The 21,390-nt window shown below is 47.7% G+C and overlaps 2 protein-coding genes across 5 annotated transcripts in view; both read right to left on the minus strand.

Annotated features, from left to right (window-relative positions):
- Positions 1–21,390, minus strand: part of GNAL (G protein subunit alpha L) — an 84,000-nt gene that overhangs the window by 4,348 nt on the left and 58,262 nt on the right. For all 4 annotated transcript variants that reach the window (XM_081252313.1, XM_081252316.1, XM_081252315.1 and 1 more), the window contains one exon: positions 382–436. In XM_081252313.1, the coding sequence (XP_081108439.1) occupies positions 382–436 (55 nt within the window). The remainder of the gene's footprint in view (positions 1–381; positions 437–21,390) is intronic.
- CHMP1B (charged multivesicular body protein 1B) lies at positions 7,117–9,571 on the minus strand. The gene has a single exon (XM_081253438.1). It carries the CDS (start codon positions 9,427–9,429, stop codon positions 8,830–8,832), a length of 600 nt encoding a protein of 199 aa, XP_081109564.1. The 5' UTR covers positions 9,430–9,571; the 3' UTR covers positions 7,117–8,829.

Below are 21,390 nucleotides of genomic sequence, written 5' to 3' on the forward strand. Positions count from 1 at the left end.
AAGATGATGAGAAAGCCATACAGTTTCACAAGGCTGACACCTCTGCTGGCCTGTCAGGTGTCAGGGTTTCTTTCCTGGTCACCAGATCCATTAGGACGTAAATCGGCCACCGCAGTGACTCTGGAAGTGGAGGGTGGTGGCCCCTCGGAGCCCGATGAGAAGTGTGAGAACAGACTTCAGGGGCAGGCTCAAGGCCAGGGTAACTGAGCTCCCAGGGTCGGCCTTGTAGAGGGATGGACTCCAGGGGACGACCAGGAGCTAAGACCTCTGGGGGTGGGGGGTGCAGGGAGCCTCCCGGAGGGACACGGCCGGGCCCCGAGGGTACAGAGACCCTCCAGTGTCCCCCGGTTCAGGCGGTGGTCGCGGCTCAACCCCACCTACCTGGTCCGTAGGCGTGTAGTCCACCAGGCTGACGCTGTCAATTCTCTCCAGGAAGCTGAAAAGAGAGCCAGATGTGCTTGGGGCTGCTCTGGGGACGCCTCTGGGCTGGCGGGCCGAGTCCAGGCGGACGGGGCAGCCACGGGCCAGCAGGTTGCCGCATTCTTCCTGGACACGTGTCTCCCCAGCAGATCAGAGTCCTGAGGGTCCTGATCCGTCGCTGTGGGGGAGCGGGGCTCCAGGCCTTTGCCCTCCCTTGACAGGTTTTACATGTATTTGTCTTTCTGTTTATCGTCTGTCTCCCTCCAAATGTGGGACCCACAGGGCAGATCTGGCTTGTTGGCCGGGTTTCCCCAGAGCCTGTGGGGCAGCCCAGCCCCTGCGTATTTGTGGGATGAAGTGAGCAGGGGGCTGTGAGGCCCAGCCTGCAACTGACACAGGAAGACACAGCGCTGGTTAACCAGTGAGCAAAGGACCACTTCCCGAGGGGTGGGGGCAGCAGAGTGTGTGAGGAGCGGGCGGGGCTCTGAGTGCCCCGGTGGGGCTCTCCAGGTGGGGGGTCCCTGTGGCTGAGGTGGGGCTCCGGCCCTGGGGAGAGTGGATGTGACCTGGATCAGGCGGACTCGGCCGGAGTCCCTGCCTGGACAGCTCGGGGTCCACTGTTCTGTATCTGGAGTAAAGTCATGGTGGGCCTTCCTCCCAGCCTGTGTGCCTGTGAGCTTCTGCACGGTGAGGGGGGAGCACCTCCCCACCTCCACACAGCCCCCCTCCCCAGCCAGCACTGCAGGCCCTTGAGCTGCTCACAGGAGGAGGTGGGAGTGCAGAAGACCCCGGAGGAGCCACAGGAGGGGACCCCTGAGAGCTGAGTCTGGTTTGAAAACCACAGTGCACTCTGGCCCAGTCCTTGCCGGCCTTGCATTTGGTGGAGTGGAGGGCACCTCAAAGTCCACCCCGACCATCTAGCAGGAGAGGAAAGGGGCAAGAAGACTTGAGTCTGTGATAAAGAGGGAGGGGTGTCTGTCGAGGTGGGGAGGGACTCTGGACTACAGCCCAGAAACCTGGGGGCACCGGTGGGGAGATGAGCCGCCCCCCTTCCCTGTGTATGGATGTAATAATTTGAAGCAGAAGTGGTCTGTCCTCTCGGCAGGGACATCTAATATGAGAAGGTGATAGAGACACTGATCATCTCCTATCGAAAGGGCTGGAAGGAACTGAAAATCAAACCAAATATGAAGGCTTCAGCTCTGGTTAGAGGGTAGGAGGCACCCGATTTCAAACGGGATGCAGACAGGGTGGAGGGGGTGGGTGAATCTATTCAGATGGTAATAACCGGTTAAGTAGAAACAATGAAGTGTGGTTATTAACAAAAAAGACATCAGAAGTTGTTGAAAGATCAGAGACTGCCTTCCCGAGGACGCGTGGGAGTACCTTCCTGACCACTTCCTGACCGCGACTAAGGAAAGATATACCATCTGTCCCCACCCCTGAGCCCGGGGTGAGTGTCCAGGGTTCCCTTCCAGCTCTGGTACTTAACCACCTGAGACCTGACCGGCATCAGTGAACATTTCCCAGAGCATCTTCTGAATTGGTACTGATGGTGAATAGTCCTCTGAGTTCATGGATTTCAAGTTTGTGCAATGGAAGTAAAATGTGAAAATTCCCCGGATGTGAATGTTTCCCTGGACATTTGAGAGCCTCTCTAAGGAGTAAAGGCTAGCAGTTGATTTCTGCCAGACTTTTGACTTAATCTTTGGTTCAACTGGTGTATTTCCCACATGTTGTAGTAGGACTTCTTCAAAATGGGGCTCTTAAGATAATATATAGAGAGAGGAGTTTTAAAAGGATCTTCCAAATCATGCACAGAATTTTGTAGGACTAAAATTTAAAAGGTTGTCTCCCTAAATACGCCACTGCGTGTTATGCCAAAAAATTAACAAGATCTAAGAATTCCACTTGTAGACCATTCACTCCCACTAGATAAAGAGTCATAGGACAATAACAAAATACAATTATAGAAAGTTGCCCCCCGGACTTCCCCGGTGGTCCAGTGGTTAAGACTCCATGCTCCCACTGCAGGGGCCTGGGTTTGATCCCTGGTTGGGGAACTAGAGCCCACATGCCACAACTAAGACCGGGTGCAGCCAAATAAATAAGTAAATAAATAAATATTAAAAAGAAATGTCACCCCCACCCCCACCCTTATGGTCACTTTAAGAAAAGCAGTTAAAAAGCAATTTACTTTGATTGCTCTTCACTGTTTCCTGCTACAGCTGAGGATATTTGTGTTTACAGAAGTGTTTTTATTTTGGCCACTGGGATGCCCCTCTGCTTGACATTGGCACGAAACAGCAATTCACTGTTCATTTCTCATCTGTCTGCCACCCCAGTAACTCGAAACTGCAGGGTTCTTGTGGGCCAGGGGCGGGGGTTGAGGGGGAATGGTGAAAAGATGAAGCTATCCTGTTATATGCCTTTGAACAACTGGATCTCAGGAAAAGCACCAACGACATTTAATTAAAATGATTTCTTTTATGAAAAATGCAGCAAGTCGGAGCTGTGTCAAGCCAAGTGTCAACTACAAATTGGCATTTTCCATTGGCACTTGCCATCTACCTCTACAAGGATTAACTCTCGTGCTGCTGCAGCTGCTGACTTTCAACACCCCCTGAAAGGAGTTCTGGTGGACAGCAAAAATGAGGCACTCTGTGCTCCAGGAAAAACTGGCAGAACAGGTCTTCAGAGATTAGATGTTTTCAGAAGCCGATTTTATGAGCCCAATTCTTGTATCTGTTCATATCTAGAAAAGCACTAAAATCCTTCATGGTGACGACTGCTCCTCGTGACTAGCAGAAACCTTCTGCAAAATAGTATGTGCTCAGTTGCATGTGTTCCCCCTTCACCAAAATCACATCTATACTGACCTTCCCCCCCCACCGGCCCTGCCTCTTCGGAGCCGTTCCTCAGAGCTATCTGGGATGCTGTCTCCCGGGCTGTAGTCCTCATTTTGCCCCAAATAAAACAACTCGCAACTCTCATGTTGTGCATTTTCTTAAATCGACACAAGTAAAACCCTTTTCTCAGTGTCTTACTGAAATTCACTTCATGATGATGTAAAAAATTTGATGTAAAAAATACTGGAGGAAAATGTTAGCAGTAGTGACAGAGCATCAGCCTGATTAAGGTGCAGCAGGGCTGAGATCCAGGCCACGTCAGAGGCGGTCCTCGGACCAGAGCCCGGGCATCGGGATTGCGGCTGAGCCAGAGCCGGGGTGGATGAGTGACCCACGTGCCCTTGGATGTCTGAGAAGCATCATGCCTTTTCCACCCCTGCCCTGGCCTGTCCTCTGCCGTCACCTGGATGGCACACCTGCTGACTCACATCCTGTTCCCGCCCTCAGAGTGACGTCCACCCTGAATCTGGCATCTGAGCCCTTTGCAATGCGTCCCATCTCTTCCTTGTTCTTCTTGATGTCAAACCCTCCACTCCAGTCAAATCCCCATGTAGTTTTTGGCTTTTCAGACCTTTGTGTAATCCCCACTTTTTTTCTTTGAAGCCTCAGATTGAACCCAACCTCTTCTAAGAAGCCAATTCTATGGAACAGAATTGAGAGCCCAGAAACAAATCCACACACATATGGACAACTGATTTATGGCAAAGGAGCAAAGAACATACAGTGGAGAAAGGATGGTCTCTTCCATAACTGGTGTTGGGGAAGCTGGACAGCTACATGGAAAATAATCACACTGGACCACTACCTCACACCCTACATAAAAATCAAACTCAAAATGGATTAAAGACTTGAATGTAAGACCTGAAACCATAGAATTCCTAGAAGAAAACATAGGCAGTATGCTCCTTGACATTGGTCCTAGCAGTATCTTTCTAGATATGTCTCCTCAGGCAAGGGAAACAAAAGCAAAAATAAACAAATGGGACTGCATCAAGCTAAAAAGATTCTGCACAGCAAAGGAAACCAGCAACAAAACAAGAAGACAACCTACCAAATGGGAGAAGGTATTTGTAAATCATATATCTGATAAGGGGTTAATAGCCACACTATATAAAGAACTCACATGACTCAATAACAAAAAAACAAACAACATGATTTAAAAATGGGCAGAAGTGCTGAAGAGACATTTTTCCAAAGAAGACATACAGGTGGCCAACAGGCACATGAAAAGATGCTCACCACTGCTAACCATCCAAAAAACCACAATAAGATTATCACCTCACACCTGTTAGGATGGCTGTTATCAAAGGCAAGTAATAACAAGTGTTGGTGAGGATGTGGAGAAAAGGGAGCCCTTGTACACTGTTGATGGGAATGTAAATTGGTGCAGCCACTGTGGAAAACAGTATGGATACTCCTCAAAAAATTAAAAACAGAACAACTACTTATGGACCCGCAATTCCACTCCTAGGTATTTATCCAAAGAAAATAGAAACACTAATTCCAGAATATCTGCACCCCAATGTTTATAGCAGCATTACTTACGATAGCTGAGATATGGAAACAACCTTAAGTGTCCATCGACAGATGAATGGATAAAGAAGATATGATGTATACACACACACACACACACACACATACACACAGAGGAATATTATTCAACCACACAAAGAAGGAAATCTTGCCATTTGTGACAACACAGATGGACCTTGAGGGTATTATGCTAAGTGAAGTAAGGCAGATGGTGAAAGAAAATACAGTATGATTTCACTCATGCGTAGACTATAAAAAAAAACAATCAAACAAAACCCCAAAATAAATGAACAGGCCAAACCAAATAAAAACAAACACGTAGATACAGAGAACAGAGTAGTGGTTACCAGAGGGGGAGAGGCAGGGGGAGGGGGAAATGGGTGAAGGGGATCGACTGTGAGGTGTTGGCTGGAAATGAAATTTTTGGTGGCAAGCTTGCTGTAGTGTGTACACAATTAGAATGTTGTAAACATGAAACTTATGTCATAAACCAGTGCTGCTTCAAAAAAAAAAAAGAAAAAAGAAACCAGTTTTAGGACACTATAATCCCATCCTCCATGTAGTTTGTTTCATGATTTGATTAGCTCGGAACACACCTTACATCGTGATTTCCCCCCTTGTATAAGTTGAGTTATAAAACACACGGTGCGTAAAGAGCACTGACATTACTCATCTTGATGACTCTGTCGCACCTGTGTACACTTGTGTATTTTCCTCTTTTTGCTTGTGCCTTATCTACCTAACTCCACTGAGGACCGTTTAAGGCAGAAGCATGTCTTTATTTCTATAAAGAAGCCCCGGCCAGCCAGCATCTGACACACCTCAGTCTAAATCTTTTACTGTATTCAGCTGTTCTCAACAAACACTGCTGAATTGTTTGTCCTGACACCATTCAGGAGGGATGGAGGATGTACAAACCCTAAAGAGCAGGAGCAAATACCTCAGTTTGGAGAAACACGCTGAAGGAAGAGGACAGGGTGGTCCTGAGGGTACATCTGGGCTCTGCTGAGGGCCCCGCACCCACTGTGATGCTGTCCCTGGGGAGCTCTGGGCGTGGTCACGAGTGACAGCACCCAAGGGAGATCTGCATTCACACCTACTGAGCTGGGTAGACCACCTGATGCCCAGGAACCATGACTGAGATGCACTGGTCCTGCCCCACATGGAACCTACTATCTGGTTGTAGGAAAACAAACCCCGGTACACCAGGCAGGCACTGTCTCATTCCAACCAGTTGATTAAAAGAAAAAAAGAGATGGGCACCTGCTCATCAGTTTATTCAATGACCACAGGCTCACAGCTTTTTGCCAACAGCACGCGAGGTCCTGAGCTTTGGATTTTGGCTACGGAAATGCCTCCAAGAGGGTGTCATGCCTGTTGCAGAGGAGGAATCTAGGACATGAGGTGCCTCACTTCTGCTCAATGAGGTGCGGTTGTCTGGCTGACCCTGAGATCACGTTCAGTGAATAAGGTTGTCAGATGGGTGCTTACTTTAGGTGGCACCTTTCCAAATTGAAGACAGCAGGGTGAGCACACGGCACCCTCATCTGAAAGGCACACACACATTAAGGCTCCTTCAGGAAGAAGCACCTGTAGTAAGAAAGGTCTCCAATAGTGCAGTTATCATCTGAACTGAAATAAACTAAATAGTTCCTAAAGTAAACTTAAAAGTTTATTCTAAATCCATTTGGAAACTGTGAATTTGAAGGCAGAAAAATATAAAGGAGAAATAAGAGCAAAAATTATACTAGTAGTTGCATGGAAGATGAACCATTTCCTTGGTATGTTTGAGCTGGATCCTTTTGGAAATTCTCTCTTTAGGCAAGTTTCAGTATGAGGAAGAACCTTGTTGCCATGAAGAAACTATTACAGTAAAGAAATAACAACTTGGGCTTCTAGAAATATGCATGCAAACAAATTCAGGTGCTAAAGGTTAAGTCTAGAAAAATACTATGCTTTCTGAACCAAATCAACCTCTGAATTCTTTTTCCTTAAATAGCTTTGTAAACAGGATGTACAGTAAGTATGCAATAACATGCAGTTTAAAATGATTTATTTGACAAACTTCTGTGGTTCATATTCCAGCATTTCATCAACTGCAAAACTGAGGAAATAATTCATGGGCCTGGTATGCTTTTGAAAATATTTGTTTCATAAAAATGTACATTCATATAGTTTGAAATGAACATATTTTAAGAAAGTTCAAGCATATATAAGCATTGTTTAATCTCACAAAATATATTAGTTTTGTTGGGAATTATCTGCACTATAAAAGGGTCCTCAATTTACCAAAGGATCAACACCAAGCTATTATTTAAGTTGTAATGATGTTTTCAGTCTAAAGAGGGGTTAGGACTCATGCTGTGCTCACACACAGCTGCCTCTGGGCAACCCTGTGGATGAGGAGACACCAAAAGGGACTAGTTCTAGAAAGAGGATGTGGGGCAGACGACTGGCAGGTGTCCCTTACAGAAGACTTTGGAACAACATCCAGTCACACATAATGACACTTATATACGAGGGTCAGTCCTTATCTGCACACAACTCTTCATTTTTTTTTCTCCCTTAATACACACACATTCATACAGGAGGACATGTTGTAACAGTGAATACTTGGTTCTCAATCTTTCAAAGGGCTTGGAAGAGTCCCTTTAATTATTTTCTGAAATACCTGAATTCTCTCCAGTGAAGGGAAGAGGGAATTTAAAATATCCTTAAGTGTTTAACTTAGATTAATATGCTCGCCAAGGCAAAAGCAAGTTGCTGTTCTCCATGTTTTGCGGTTCTGAGAAAGTGGTAGCTACAGGCTCTGCTTTTTCACTTTTACTTTACACACCACCATTCCAGAAAGATGGAAGGCAGCACATCTGGGCTCTGGCCTGAGAGGGTCGAGCCTACCGTCTGACCCTGCATCTGTCCTTCCCAGACTTCCAGGCGGCTGCATGTATGTGTAAGGGATTTGCATGGCTAAGCCAAACACTCCAACTTGTATTTCCGAGGTTTTAAAAGAGCTGTTGCTCTTAAGACAAGATAATAAATGCAAATAATTAGAACCTAAAATGCAGTTCTAATTTTATTTCTATTTTTGATTAAAATCAAAACAAAACCTACATACACACAGTCCCAGGGCTTTCTCAAACCAATCAACGGTTCTTTGGCAACGTCAGAGTAATGTGACTGTCGTGCTAATTGCCATACTTTAAAAGAAGTCTAATTAAATAGGAAAATAACTAGAAACGTGAGAGAGAAGTTCACTTGGAAAAAACTGCCTTACTAACGTTAAACCTTGTAAATCTTAAAACCATAAATGAACACTTTTCTCTTATGATAAATGGAAGTTACATGGCATTTTTTACAGTTATAAAAGACAACTACCATAAGAAAAATTTATAGGACGTAAACAGTAACTGAACATTATGCAGGAAAGTCGTAAAGTAATTTTAGTGTAAGTTATGAGAACAGATGAATAGTCACCTTTAGTCTGGATCTGATGACAATAAAGGATACACAGAATAGCACTGCCCATGAAATAAATCTCTTAATGAGGTGTTGATAGCGCTGTAATCAACCTAAGTAATCACCTCCCCTCAACTCTAGATATTATCGACTGCACAAAATTAAAAAGAAAACCTTCAATTCTGGTAATTCGGGCAGAATACTGAATGCACGGGAACTAGAGTTTTGACCAAATTTTTGAGAAAGATTCATATACACCAAATTAAGCAGATCTGTTAAAAGGCAGCTATAAAAATACACATGATAACAAGCTATACAGAATTTTCAAATCCATTTAAGAGTGGAGAAGGCCTGGGACGTCTTCGTGTATCTGGAGAGCACTGTAAAACCCAAAGGCAGAAGCATCTTGAGTAAGAGCAGTTCAGCATTCAGGCCGGTTCCGTGTTTCTAGCGTAGAGTATCCGTCTTCGAAGGTGGCTGCGGCCGGGACGCCCGAGAGCGGGTTCCGCGGTCACACTTGGTCCCGCAGGCGGGCCAGCCTCTGGGACAGTTCGTCCTGCTCGGCCGAGGCCACGCTTGTGCCCACGGAGCCGGTCTGGCCCTGCGGCAGCTCCATGTTGAGGTCGAGGCCGGCCTCGTCTGCCATTTCTTGCAGCAGCATATCCACCTGGCCCTGGGGAGTGGTCAGCGTCGTCGTACTGCTCATCGTGTCCTCCATCTGCTGCGTCTGCACGTCCAGCGTCTCGAACTGGTGCTCGAACTTGTCCATCAGGGCGGAGATCTTCTCGAGATTCATGGTCTTCAACGTCGCGTCCATCGACTTAACCACACCGGCCATCGACTTGGTCACCTTGCCCATCGTCACGGCCGTCTGGACCCTGGCGGCCACCGCGTCCACCCGCGCGCTCATCCTCAGGAAATTCACCGCCTGGTTCTTCTGGCGAATCGCGTTCTCGGCGTGAATCCTCGCAACTTCCATGTTGCCCTTCTGAATGGCCTTTTTAATCTTGGCCTTTTCGGCCTTTTCCTCCTTGTCGCATTTTTTGGCACTCCTGCCCAGTTCTTTGGCCGCGAACTTTAGGTTGAACAGGTGTTTCTCCATGTTGGACATGATCGGATGGCTCCCGGGGGTCGGCGGCCGGGGCCGAGGTGGAAGCCAGAGGAGGTAGGAAAAGAACGACCGCTCCCGGCCGCCGCTCCTTTGTTTTGGTCCCACTTCCCGTTTCTGCCGCACGCGGCGCAGACCGTGACGTCATCGCTCGGCGCCGGGAGCGGGGCCGGCGGGGCGCACGGCGTAGGGGGCGTGGCTCCCGGACCTGGACCAGGCGCACCTGGTCCCAGGGGGCCAGATGGTGCAGCGCTGACCGCGGCCCCTCTGACCCCCGCGCTCGCCGTCTGCACCGAGTTCCCCTCCCCCGCACCAGTTGTTAAAGTACTGAAGCATTAGTAAATTCACGGAAATGCGTGTCCACACACTTTCGTAGGCACGGACAGGACTGTCTGGAGCTGCACATAAAAACTGTCCAACCTTGGTGGCCTGAGGTGTCCGGCCAGAGGCTGGAAACCAGGAAGCTGTCCTGAGGTTAGTAGACCTCAGCCTTCTCCATCTGCTCTGGCAACTACCACTTTCTCAGGGGAACGTGGACCGTTAAGAATTAAAAGTACGAAACAGAAAAAGTTGTATCACTGACCTGCGCCTCGGTCTTTGAGGACAATCTGGTTGCAGCCTGTGACATCGTTTTACTGCAGTGGGTGAAAATATCTTCTGGTCCGTGGACCACCTCGTCTATGCTGTGGCTGAAGGTCAGCTTGTAGATGAGTTGCCAGCAACTCCAAACATACAAAAATCCTTGTGTGGTTTAGTAATAAAAGACCCATCTTTTGCTGACATGATTCTGTTTGATATTTTATAAATATCCAAGGAACTTCACTCACATTTCATTTTGACACGAAACTGTCATTTTAAATTACGCAGGCAGAGGATGGTGAAGTACTGGGACCCACACCCACTGGCGTAGATCAAAACTGTCACTATGTATTATACCCTTTAGAAGTGCAGGCTTTCAGATGGCAGCAGACTGTGCTGTGGCTTTTTTCTTTTAGGAAGATTCCTCCCGTACAGCAATAACAACATAGCAGGGCCCAACCTGCCCTAAGGAGCTAGGCTGAAAATGAACTCTGAGAGTAATTCTGTTTGAGAAAGTTTTAATCCAAAGTCTCACCATCCCTTTGGGCCTCGTGTGATAGTTTGCCAGTGGTGCTGTTGCACATGCATTTTCCTAAAACCCAGCTCTGGTTATATCACTCTCTTGCTCCAAAACCTGAGCAGAAAGGCACGCGGCGAACACGGTCCCCACCCTCCCTTTTCTTTCCCTCCCCACGCAGTCAAGCCAGACTGAGCTTGGAGGCTGAACACCATTTGTGTCACTTGGTCAGTGTGGATGAGGAGGGATGGTCCTCCGGACACTGTCCCCACTCCCTGGGCTTCTAGCCGTCGCATCTCTGCCTGTTGTGATCCTGCCCCTGCTCAAAGCTGCTTCTCCAGGACCCCCGCTCTGTGCTGTCCCCTTACCCCACACAGCACACATGTCAGACTGCCTGGCACGGGGTCCGGGTACCTATTATATTACGAACTGCGTGGAGGCAGAGAACAGTCTTATTCCTCCCCCCCCACCCCCGTGGAACCCAGCACACGCTCTGCAAACAGCAGGCACTGAACCCAGTAAGGTTTTGCTGAGTTGAACTGTGGCTGAGAGGGGCTAAGACGTTACCCTCGTCAGCAGCTTAGCCAAGATTATTATTTTTCCCTAAAGCAGAACTCTTTCTGTACACATGAGACATTCCTAGAAACAGAATATAAAAGACCAATAAAGGGAAGAAATCTGTTTAAAGTGGGGCTTAGAGGGCCCCACCCCCTCCACTGCTCACCCACTGTCCCCCCCACCCCCACCCTTTCTTTTGGGTCCCTTGTAGTCAGCAAGCCAGCTCCTTGACCATTACCCATGGCCTGTTCCATTAGGTGACAGGGTTTGGAATATAAGCATGAGAAACCTTGACAGATTATGAGGATAATGACAACTAACATATTAAGTCCTGATGTGCTGGGTTGTTCTGGCCAGTTTGCATGAATTGACCCAAGTCATCCTCACAAACCCTAGGAGGTAGACGCTGTTAACACCTCCATCCTACAGGCCAGGGAACTGAAGCACAGCACGCTAAGCCACTGGCTGGGTCCACAGCTGCTGAGTGTGAGGAATGGGATTCCAGGGCTGCAGTGGGACAAGTAAGAAACAATGGGGGATGCAGTAAGTTAACATGGGATCCAGTGGAGTTATCATTTCTACTTAAAGGAAGAGGTTGATGCAGCAGGAGTTGTTTTGAGACAGCTGAGGACTGGACTGACCACAAGGTTAACAGGAGCTAAGGAGGGCTGCTCAGAGAAGTTGACAGCCCCTGAGGCTACGCTTGCTGACCGAGGCGGGTCTCCTCTGGTTGCTGGGCAGCCTGGACTCCAGACTTCAGCTGAGGACTCCAGAGGCCCGGGCAGACTGGACGCCGAGGGGAGGCTGACCTCGCCGTGGGCCCTGCTTCCCAGGCCCGGCCCTCTGCTTTCTTCTCTGACACCCCAGCCACCCCACTGTGCTCAGTATGACCCAGGCTGAAGCTCTCATGGTCACTTTCCTAGAGCCAGCTTCCTTCTGAGCCCAATGTCCCAACGACCTGCTGACCCCGGAGAGCTGGGGGTGCAAGACCGTTGGCAAGTCCTCCCACTGACTGCTCAATCCTTCCCCCCAAACCTGCTCCTCCTGCTAAAGGGCACTTCCATGCACCCAGCTGTTCAGGTCAGATTCTTAGGAATCATCTGGAACTACCCGCTTTTGAAAGTTCACTGCTTGGCACCAGGTACCAGTCACCCTCAGGGACACACGGAAGCTCAGTGTGTTTCTGCTGAACATATGACTACAGGCGAAGGACCCGGCACTGGGCACATACCCCCTTGGTGACCATTTCCAGGAGTGCATGACATACACCACTGCATGTATTATATATATAATTTTCCTCACTATTCATTTAGGACCACAGCCATAATGTGAGACTCCGAGACTCCTCAAACCTTGGGAAATTGCAAAGCCATTGTCCCTCAAATTATATTAACATAATGTCCAGGTTGAAAACAAAAACAAGAAAGCGTTAGAAGGAAACAGAAAAGTCGCCCCTGAGTGGACTGCCGCGATGCTCCGCACAGGTGCAGCTGGGAAACGCCCGGTCAGTGGTCCTCATGGTGGCAGCACAGCCTGAGTCCCCCTGTCCTGATGGCCTAATCACACGGACAAAGGGATTCTCCTGCTCTATGCTGAACACCTTACTGATCTGACGACAGGCTGAAAATGAAACCTCAACACTCTAGGCTCTGAAGACTTCCGGGATTTCCCTTGGTGCAGAGGAAAGCAATCCCTACTGCACCCAGCCGTTCACAGAAGGAGCCTCCACACACCTTCCCGGTCCTCTTTGCAATAAAGAACAATCTGATTCAGAAAACAGCAATAGCAGTAATTCTTTTTTTTTTAAGTCTCTAAATATTAATTTCCCCGCTTGAGTTTTGTTAAAACATGACTCCAGATTCTCTTCAGTTTGGTCTTATTTTAGGACAATTTTGGACTTTCCCAACAAAAGAGCAATGTGAAAGCAAGAGGGGGAGGCCTGGGTGTGACCCTGACTGGGAGTCAGGGCACCAGGCGCTGGTCCCTTCTGGTAAAGCTGGGTGATTCCTCGTGTGATCCAGTGTAGACCAGCTCACTTCTATGGGCCTCAGTTTCCTCATTTGTAACACTGGAAAGGGAGGACCTAGGATCTAACAGTCGTGCCTTCATCAGGTCCTGGAACCGGGGGAGGCTGCTCAAAACTATTAAATTAAAAAAAAATCCCTGAATTCAAATAATTCAGGCAAAGGCTCAAAATAGTGTGTTTTGGCCAAGATGTGAAACAGTGAAGACTCTCATACACTACTGGTGGGAGTGTCGGTAGATATAACCTCTCTTTTTTATCTAATAAAGTTAAAAAGTGCACCCCCATGAGCACCAGTTCTGCTTGCAATGATCCACCCCAGAGAAACGCTTGCATGTGTGCCCCGGGTACAAAACAAGATGTCATGACCTAAACCTGCAAACAATGTAACTGTGAACAGAACAGAGATACGAATTGTGGCAGATTTTTACAATCGAATACTACATAGCAATGAAAATAAATAGCTACACCCGTACTCAAAGCATGAATACATCCTAAAAACTTAACTGGAGCAAAAGGAACAGACCAAAATGGTACACACGGCATAATTCCATTAAAAAAATCCCTAAAACAATCTGTAGAGATTCGTTTTAAGATTTACTTAGAGAAAAAAATGTACTGTTTAAATTGTTTTTCTCCTGGCAATTTGTGATGGATGTTGCGAGATCTCGTGTGGAACACGCAGAGAAGATTCAGCAAGAGGGAGAAGGCGGACTGTGTCTATCTTTATGTTACTCCTCCATATACAAAAGTTTGTAGGAAGAAAATCTCCTTTGGTGAGAAAATCTCCTCCTCCTGCCTCAAAGGGACAGATGAACATAAGCAGAGAGTAAGGAACTGTGGTCGGAAAACAAAGACCTGAAATATTTCACGGTCTGGGACACGTGCCTGCACGCCTCTTCCCACCACTCTTTCCATTCGTCACTGGGAATCTTTATTCTGCTACTTCTTCTTTATTTTTAAGAAAAGCTTATTCCCTGCAGAGAAACGTGTTGCAGTACCTAACAGCTGCCTGGCTGCCTGATGGGAAGTAGGTCAACTTGCGGCCACTGCTCTGGGTGGGAAGGGATTTCAGGACCACAGGTCCGGGGCAGGTGGACAGGACTGCTCGCTGGTCCAGCCGGGCTGCAGAGGGGACCGCTCTCCAGGAGCCTGGAGGCTGACAGTTCTCACATAAGTTTTTTTTCCCTTAAACTTGAACATTCAGCTTACAAGCCGTACGTTAAAAACAGCTACTGTGCACCCTGGGCAGTAAATCTGCTGCACATCACAGCCCTGTCTAGGCCTGCTCTGGCAGCTCCTTCTGGGAATAATGGAAACATTAGAAGCAGAGCGTCCTCAGGGCTTGGTGGGGTTGAGTGTCGGGACCCAACCCTGGGCCCCTCATTGCCGCTCCTGGTACCCGTGTGTGCAGCTGATACACCCACATCCTTAATCAGTGCTGTATCTGACCCATCCCGAGACACAGCTTTTAAGTATCATCCTATCACAGTTAAATTAAGCTTAAGTGGGTCACGTGATTTAAAATACCCATGGCCACAGAACAGAGGACAGTGCTGACAGCCATGTACTCTGAGAACCACTTAAAGTCCCTTCAGGTCTAGTTTAACCCACACTGTCCACATAAAGGAAGGAGTCCCAGGCCATTAGTGCCCAAGCTCGCAATTTCTTTTGTTCAAGGAGGAGCTGCAATTAAGCTGTTGAGCCAAAACATAAAGGTTTTGTTAGTTTAAGCTGATATCTTTAGTTAGGAAGCAAAACAGGATGAGAACTCCACTATAACCTAACTCAATGAATCCTACTAGAAATAACTTAAAACTTCTATTTAAAACGTGAAAAATCCTGTTAAAAAAGCCGGATACTTGTTAACACTTCTACATTGCTATAATTACTATGATAGCCTTCAGTTTCTCTGAGACAGTGAACACTTGTGGTCTGAAGGAGGCCAAAGGTAGGTATTTTTAAAAGCAGTGTCAGCTTTAAAATGGTTTTGAACTAAGTCATCAGATACAAGGTATCTGAACTAAAATATACTGGCTATGCTTTCTTATTCTACTGTTTGGTGGACTTGGGGCGGACTCTTCCAGCTCACACCTGTTTCCACAAGTACTGCTTGGCTCGAGGCTCGGGATGTACGGCGGGGGTGGGAGGTGGGGACAGGTAAGTAATCCACACGCATGATGCATTTATACTGTTCCACAGAGCAGAGGGGTGCATTTCCCCCGCATTTCTTTTTTTGGAAGGGTCGCCACAATTGGGGCACAGAGGTGCTGGAGGAGCTTCCCTGATAAATCTGCCTAGTGAGGCTAGGTTCTAGCAGATATTTCTATTCCAGGAACCACTAGGCTGCCTTGAGGCATGTTTAACTGTGTCCTAAATATAATAAATCCCAGCCAGGGTTAACATCTGGAAAACAATACTGAACAGTAAACTCTAGCATACTGTGGGAGAGAGAAAATGTATTTTCAGAGCAGTTTAGGGGTTAAAAGAGAGTTCAGAGCTCCCTGAATTTCAGCTTACACGAATGGGGGAAATACTGCAAATTCTTCAATGTCTTTCACGTGAAATAAAGCAAGGAAATAGCACAGGTGGTGTCCACCGTGTCGTGTGCCTGTCACAGCTCCGGGACGCAGGTCCCGCCACCTCCCAGGTCCTGAAGAGGCAGCTGACCGAGGGTAGGCCAGCCTGAGAAGCAGGGGGTCAACTGAGGGCTTCCCGATGCAGACAGCCTTGTGGGGGCCCAGGGCCACCCTGTCGTCAGAGACCAGATACACCACTGTGCCACACCAGCACACCATGTATCAGAGGAAGAACCGCAGTGAGAAACGGGCCCTCCAATCTGTGCTCACTTCACGCCAAATTTCTCATTTTAGAAGGGATCTGAGATGTTGTTAAACATGGTCAATTGAGGATAATAAAATGTATCCTTTCTTGGAAAAATGATGTAAGTCTTGTCAGTTTTAGAAGAGGATATATTGGGTTTTCCCTGGTGGTGCAGTGGTTAAGAGTCAGCCTGTCAATGCAGGGGCATGGGTTCGATCCCTGGTCCGGGAAGATCCCATATGCCGCGGAGCAACTAAGCCCATGCACGAGCTACAACTACTGAGCCTGTGTGCCACAACTACTGAAGCCCGCACACCTAGAGCCCGTGCTCCGCAGTAAAGAGAAGCCACCGCAATGAGAAACCAGCGCACCACAACGAAGAGTAGCCCCCGCTCGCTGCAACTAGAGAAAGCCTGCACGCAGCAACGAAGACCCAACGCAGCCTAAAATAAATTTATAAAAAAAAAAGAAGATATATTTAGTTACTGCATACATCTTAACAGAGAGTCACAGCAAAGTGACTTCTTTCTGAGCCCCCGTAGCTGGCATGAGGAATCCTTCATTCCTTCTCCTCAGAAACAATGCCTGGCCCTCGAGGTTCACATCGATGGAGAACAGGATGGGAAACACTGAGTTCCAAGCACTTAACTGTGATCACGTGGATAAAACTGTTAGCGAGCACACGGGAATTCCATCTGTGCTTAGTAAGTTAATATAAGAACAGAATGAAGCTTGTATTTGAAAGGTAGCTTTCTATTGGTATCATGGAGTCTAATTATTATGTGACCAATGGAACTTGGTGTAAGAAAGAAGGACGGTTTTACTTCCTTTTTTGAAAGCTTTCTTTGATGTGAAATTACCAAAGGGCAGCTTCCTCACTCCCTGAATCATACTTAAAAGGCTGTAATTACATTTCTTGACAGTGTGAACACATGCTCACTGTTTACTGGCAGGAGGGAAGTCCTTGTGGAATGTACTATTTACTAGAGCAGCCCGTTTTCTCTGAGCAGAAGTGAATGCTTCTGCTCGAAAGGAGGCCATGTGAAAACCGGAACCAGCCTTTCGTCCTGTCAAGGCTGAACAACAGTCATTGTCTGATTAGACCACATTTGTTTCTCCTTTCATTGTATGATGGACATTTGCGTTATTTCCACTTTCTGGCTATTTTGAATAACGCTGCTATGAACAGATATTGTGCCTTTATCTGAGTTTTAGAGAAAGATGAATTCTGTACAAACGAGAATGAACAGTTAAAATGTAAAAGTCCATTCATGTAACAGTTGCTTTCTGAACACCTACTATGTGCTGGGCTTTGTTCCAGGCATGGTGGGATCCTCCCGGACTGGGGCACGAACCCGTGTCCCCTGCATCAGCAGGCGGACTCTCAACCACTGCGCCACCAGGGAAGCCCTCCACAGCAAACCTAGCAGCATGGGGCCTGGAGAGCTCCCCTGCTGTGGACACACCCATGTGCTGGGAGGGGGGACCCCCAACTCCGCAGAACAGAAGCTCCTACCCTCAGGACCCTCCCAGGCCTTGCCCTGGGGACCTCTTCATCTGGATGTTCACCTGTGTCCTTTATCATATCTTTTAATAAACCGGTAAACGTTAAGTAGACGTTTTCCTGAATTCTGTGAGCTGTTCTAGCAGAAAACTGATTCCGAGGTGGAGGAGGACACGGGCACCTCTGATCTGCAGTCAGGTGGGACAGACGTGGGGGGTCCCCTGGGGACCTCGTCGTGATTGGCACCTGAAGTGGGGCGTCTCGTGGCCTGAGCCCTTACCCTGTGGGGCCTGAGGATCTCCAGGAAGAGAGTGTCAGAACTGAGTTAAATGGTGGGACACCCGGCTGGTGTAACACATCTGGTGTCAGAGTGTGGTCACAGTGGGAGCAAAGAGGACCCACGAGGGAAGTGCAGGTTCCCACCCTCAGGACCCTCTCAGAAGCTGCTTCTCGGGGTGAAGTTTCCGAAGAGGGCAGAGGAGAACCAGGCTGACCCACTTATACTGAGATATTTGCATGTAATTTATTCTTCATACTTAAAAACATTACTGCCCATAAACAGGAGCACTTCCAATGCTACAGATCTAGAAAATGAATCTGAAAATAAACTTGGCTGAAATGAAGGTCAAAACGAGGGTTCAGAAGCACTCGGGTAATTGTTTGGATATTTAGTGAGTTAATATTATATAGTAACACGCATATTTAAAATTATAGTTTATTTTACAATGACCTAAAAATCCACTTTGAAGTTGAAACTTCATTTTTGTGAATAATTTCCAGATTGTCCTGAAAGCTCACATTCAAGGACTTGCAAGCCCCTGAGATCCAGGCTGGTGTGGAGGGGACAAACGGGGTCCCCATGGGCTCCTGCCAGACGGCAAAGGGCACACGTGGGAAATCACTACACCTTTCTCACTGTTCTTTTCTTTCGGGGGGATATTCTCTCCTTTCCAGAGTGTTCTAAAACCAATTATGTAAATGGATGGATACGAAAGGTGAGTATCACGTAAACACATGTGTGCAAAGCGTGAGAACCTACATACACTCCAAGCTGTAGAGTTTCAAGTTAGATTAAGCAGAGTATGATTTTATAAACCTGTTCTAAAGTTCCAATTTTCCAGGGACTTCCCTGGTGGCTCAGTGGTTAAGAATCCCCGCCTGCTAATGCACGGGACACGGGTTTGAGTCCTGGTCTGGGTATATCACATGCTGCGGAGCAACTAAGCCCACGAGCCACAACTACTGAGCCCGTGAGCCATAACTACTGAGCCCGCAAGCCACAACTACTGAGCCCACGTGCCATAGCTACTGAAGCCCACGTGCCCTAGAGCCCATGCTCCGCAACAAAGAGAAGCCACCGCAATGAGAAGTCTGCGCACCGCAACAAAGAGTAGCCCCCACTCTCCCCAATTAGAGAAAGCCTGCGTGCAGCAACCAAGAACCCAACGCAGCCAAAAATAAACAAACAAACAAACAAATAAATAAATAAATAAATAAATAAATAAAATCCGATTTTCCCTGATTTCCTTTCTCCCAAAATAGCTGTTTCCATGGCTACATAATCACTTATTATTAGCACTTAGAGGAAACGCATTTTGGGGGATAATGCAGTAGAGATTGTTTTTAATTTTCACAGTGGGAACTGGGGACCTCTGTATGAAATATAATCTCTGCTAATTTGCTCAGCTTGCTTGATGCTGCAAAGACACTCATTTTAACCAAATGTACAACCCTTGAAGTTCATAATAATGATTGTTCCCACGCTCCTCCAGCCAGGCTGGTCCTGGTATTGGATGGTGCAGTGCCCACCCCGCCTGCTGCAGCCCTGCTTGGGGATGCAGAGGTGGCCGCTGGCCGGGGTGACCAGGGACAAGGCCGCCCGGCTGGAGCAAACCCGTCTGCCCTGTTTCCTCTGGGCCCTGGCCTGAGGGTTATGGGATGGCCCCACGGGTCAGCAGAGAGGGACAGAGAGGTTGTGATGTCTCGGGCTTCAGTGGCTCTGAGAGACTCAGAACAAAGCCCCCCTTTCCTGAAGGAGCCTTAGCAAGTGTCCGCGCCTTGCATGCCAGGTAGCACACACAGACCTGAGCAGACTTTCTCATTTTTATATGAAAGGTGATTTATAACTTGGGAGCTCCACGTGCGCCCGTGTGTCACGGCCTGGAGAGGGGGTGGTGGGTACGAAGAAGCGGCCCTTAAAATGCTTGCTTAGACTTGAGCCTGTTGTTGGGAAGAGGACCGAGAGGAGGCAGGACTTCTGCTCTCACGAGTCCTCACCAAGACTGACTGGTGGTGCCATTGCTTGTCCTGCCCTGGACCCTTCCCTCCCCCGTAATATTTCTTTTTTTTAATTGAGATATAATCCACATAACATAAACCTCACCATTTTGAAGTACACACGTCAGCGGGTTTTAGTATATTTAGAACCATCACTACGATTCAGTTCCAGAACATTCTCATTATCCCCAAAAGAAACCCCGTACCCTTTAACAGTCACTCTCAATTTCCCCCTCCCCCAGCCCCTGGCAACCACTAATCTACTTCCTGTCTCTATGAATTTGCCTGTTCCGGGCATTTCATACAACTGGACTCATTCGATATGTGGCCTTTATGTCTGGCTTCTTTCACTGAGCCTCACGTTTTCAAGGTTCATCCATGTTGAACCATGTGTTGGTGCTTCGTTCCCTTTTATGGCTAAATAAGATCCCATTGTGTGGCCAGACCACGTCTGTTCACCCAATTATCCTTTCATGGACATTTGCATTGTTTGCACTTTTTGGCTGTTGTGGATAATGCTGCTGTGAACATTCATGTACACATTTTTATGTGGATGTACGTTTTTAATTCTCTTGGGTGTATACCCAGGGGAGAAACTGCCAGGTTCCTCTGTGTTTAAGCTTTTGAGTTACTGTGGCGAGACCATCCTTGGATTCTTCACTGGCAGCTCAGCCCCCCTGGGAAGCGCCTCTTCCCCCAGATATTCCCGTGGCTTCTGCCATGGAAGAAATGACTTCAACAGGGCTTAGAATGAATCCCTTCTTAATTAGCACTTGGGCTCAAAACACAAGACTGCTGAGCAGGTAACACAGTGACTTAGAGTCACACCGAGATGTTGGCAGATCTTTTCTCAGAGGACTCAGAAGAGAGAGGAAAAGACCTGTCAGAACCCTGGAATCTGCCAGGGCAAAGCTCAGTGCCCCATCGGCCCCGTGCTGAGCCCCGGGCTCCCAATCTGCCCATTCACTTATTTCCAATAGCCCTGATTTCATGCAAGAACTCCCACTAAGGAGCCAGGTCTTTGAGGAGGAACAACAAGCACTCCCCAAGGAACTGGAACTCTGGGGCACTGGGCAAGCCGGCATGAGCGTCCTGGTCCCAGGACATCCCTGGTTGGACATTGAAATGTCCTTTCTGTCCTTTATTTCATGAGCAAAGGTGATGGGAGGTGGAAGCAGCTATGTTCCTTCAACATCTTATTTGGCAGCAAAAAAACATCTGTCTCCAAGTGTCGGTCTAACAAGAGTTACTGAAATATTACTTGTTTTTGAAATGTCTCATCCCCAACCTCAACATCTGAGTGCAGAGGAAAAACAAGATTGTTATTAAGAGACAAAGGTTGCTGACCTAACCTGATTCCCATGCATATTAAAATGGATTAAAAAAGCAAAGCTGGGACGTTATGATTGACCCAGATAGTGAGGTTTAGGGGGGAACAGCTTTCTGTGATTCTGCCGAGCCCAGAGTGAAGACCGCAGGAACCTTGGTGTTTTATTTTTGACGAGCCTGGGGTCTTGACCTCGTGCCTCAGAGTTACACTCTCTGTAATTTGAAAGTATGGAACTGAAAGAAATAGCAGAGCTTGGCGGGGGCTCCCCGCCCCGCTACCCCCCAGGTGGGAACCCTGATCTCAGTGGCCTCAGGTTACCCCCTGGACCTCAGTTCCCACGTTGGAGACACAGC

Source organism: Mesoplodon bidens (genome assembly GCF_964165515.1).
Source record: "Mesoplodon bidens genome assembly, chromosome: 13".
Taxonomy (NCBI): Eukaryota; Metazoa; Chordata; class Mammalia; order Artiodactyla; family Ziphiidae; genus Mesoplodon; species Mesoplodon bidens.

Excerpts from the sequence above, each read along its gene's own strand:
- CHMP1B (XM_081253438.1), bottom strand. The coding sequence starts at position 9,429 with ATGTCCAACATGGAGAAACACCTGTTCAACCTAAAGTTCGCGGCCAAA.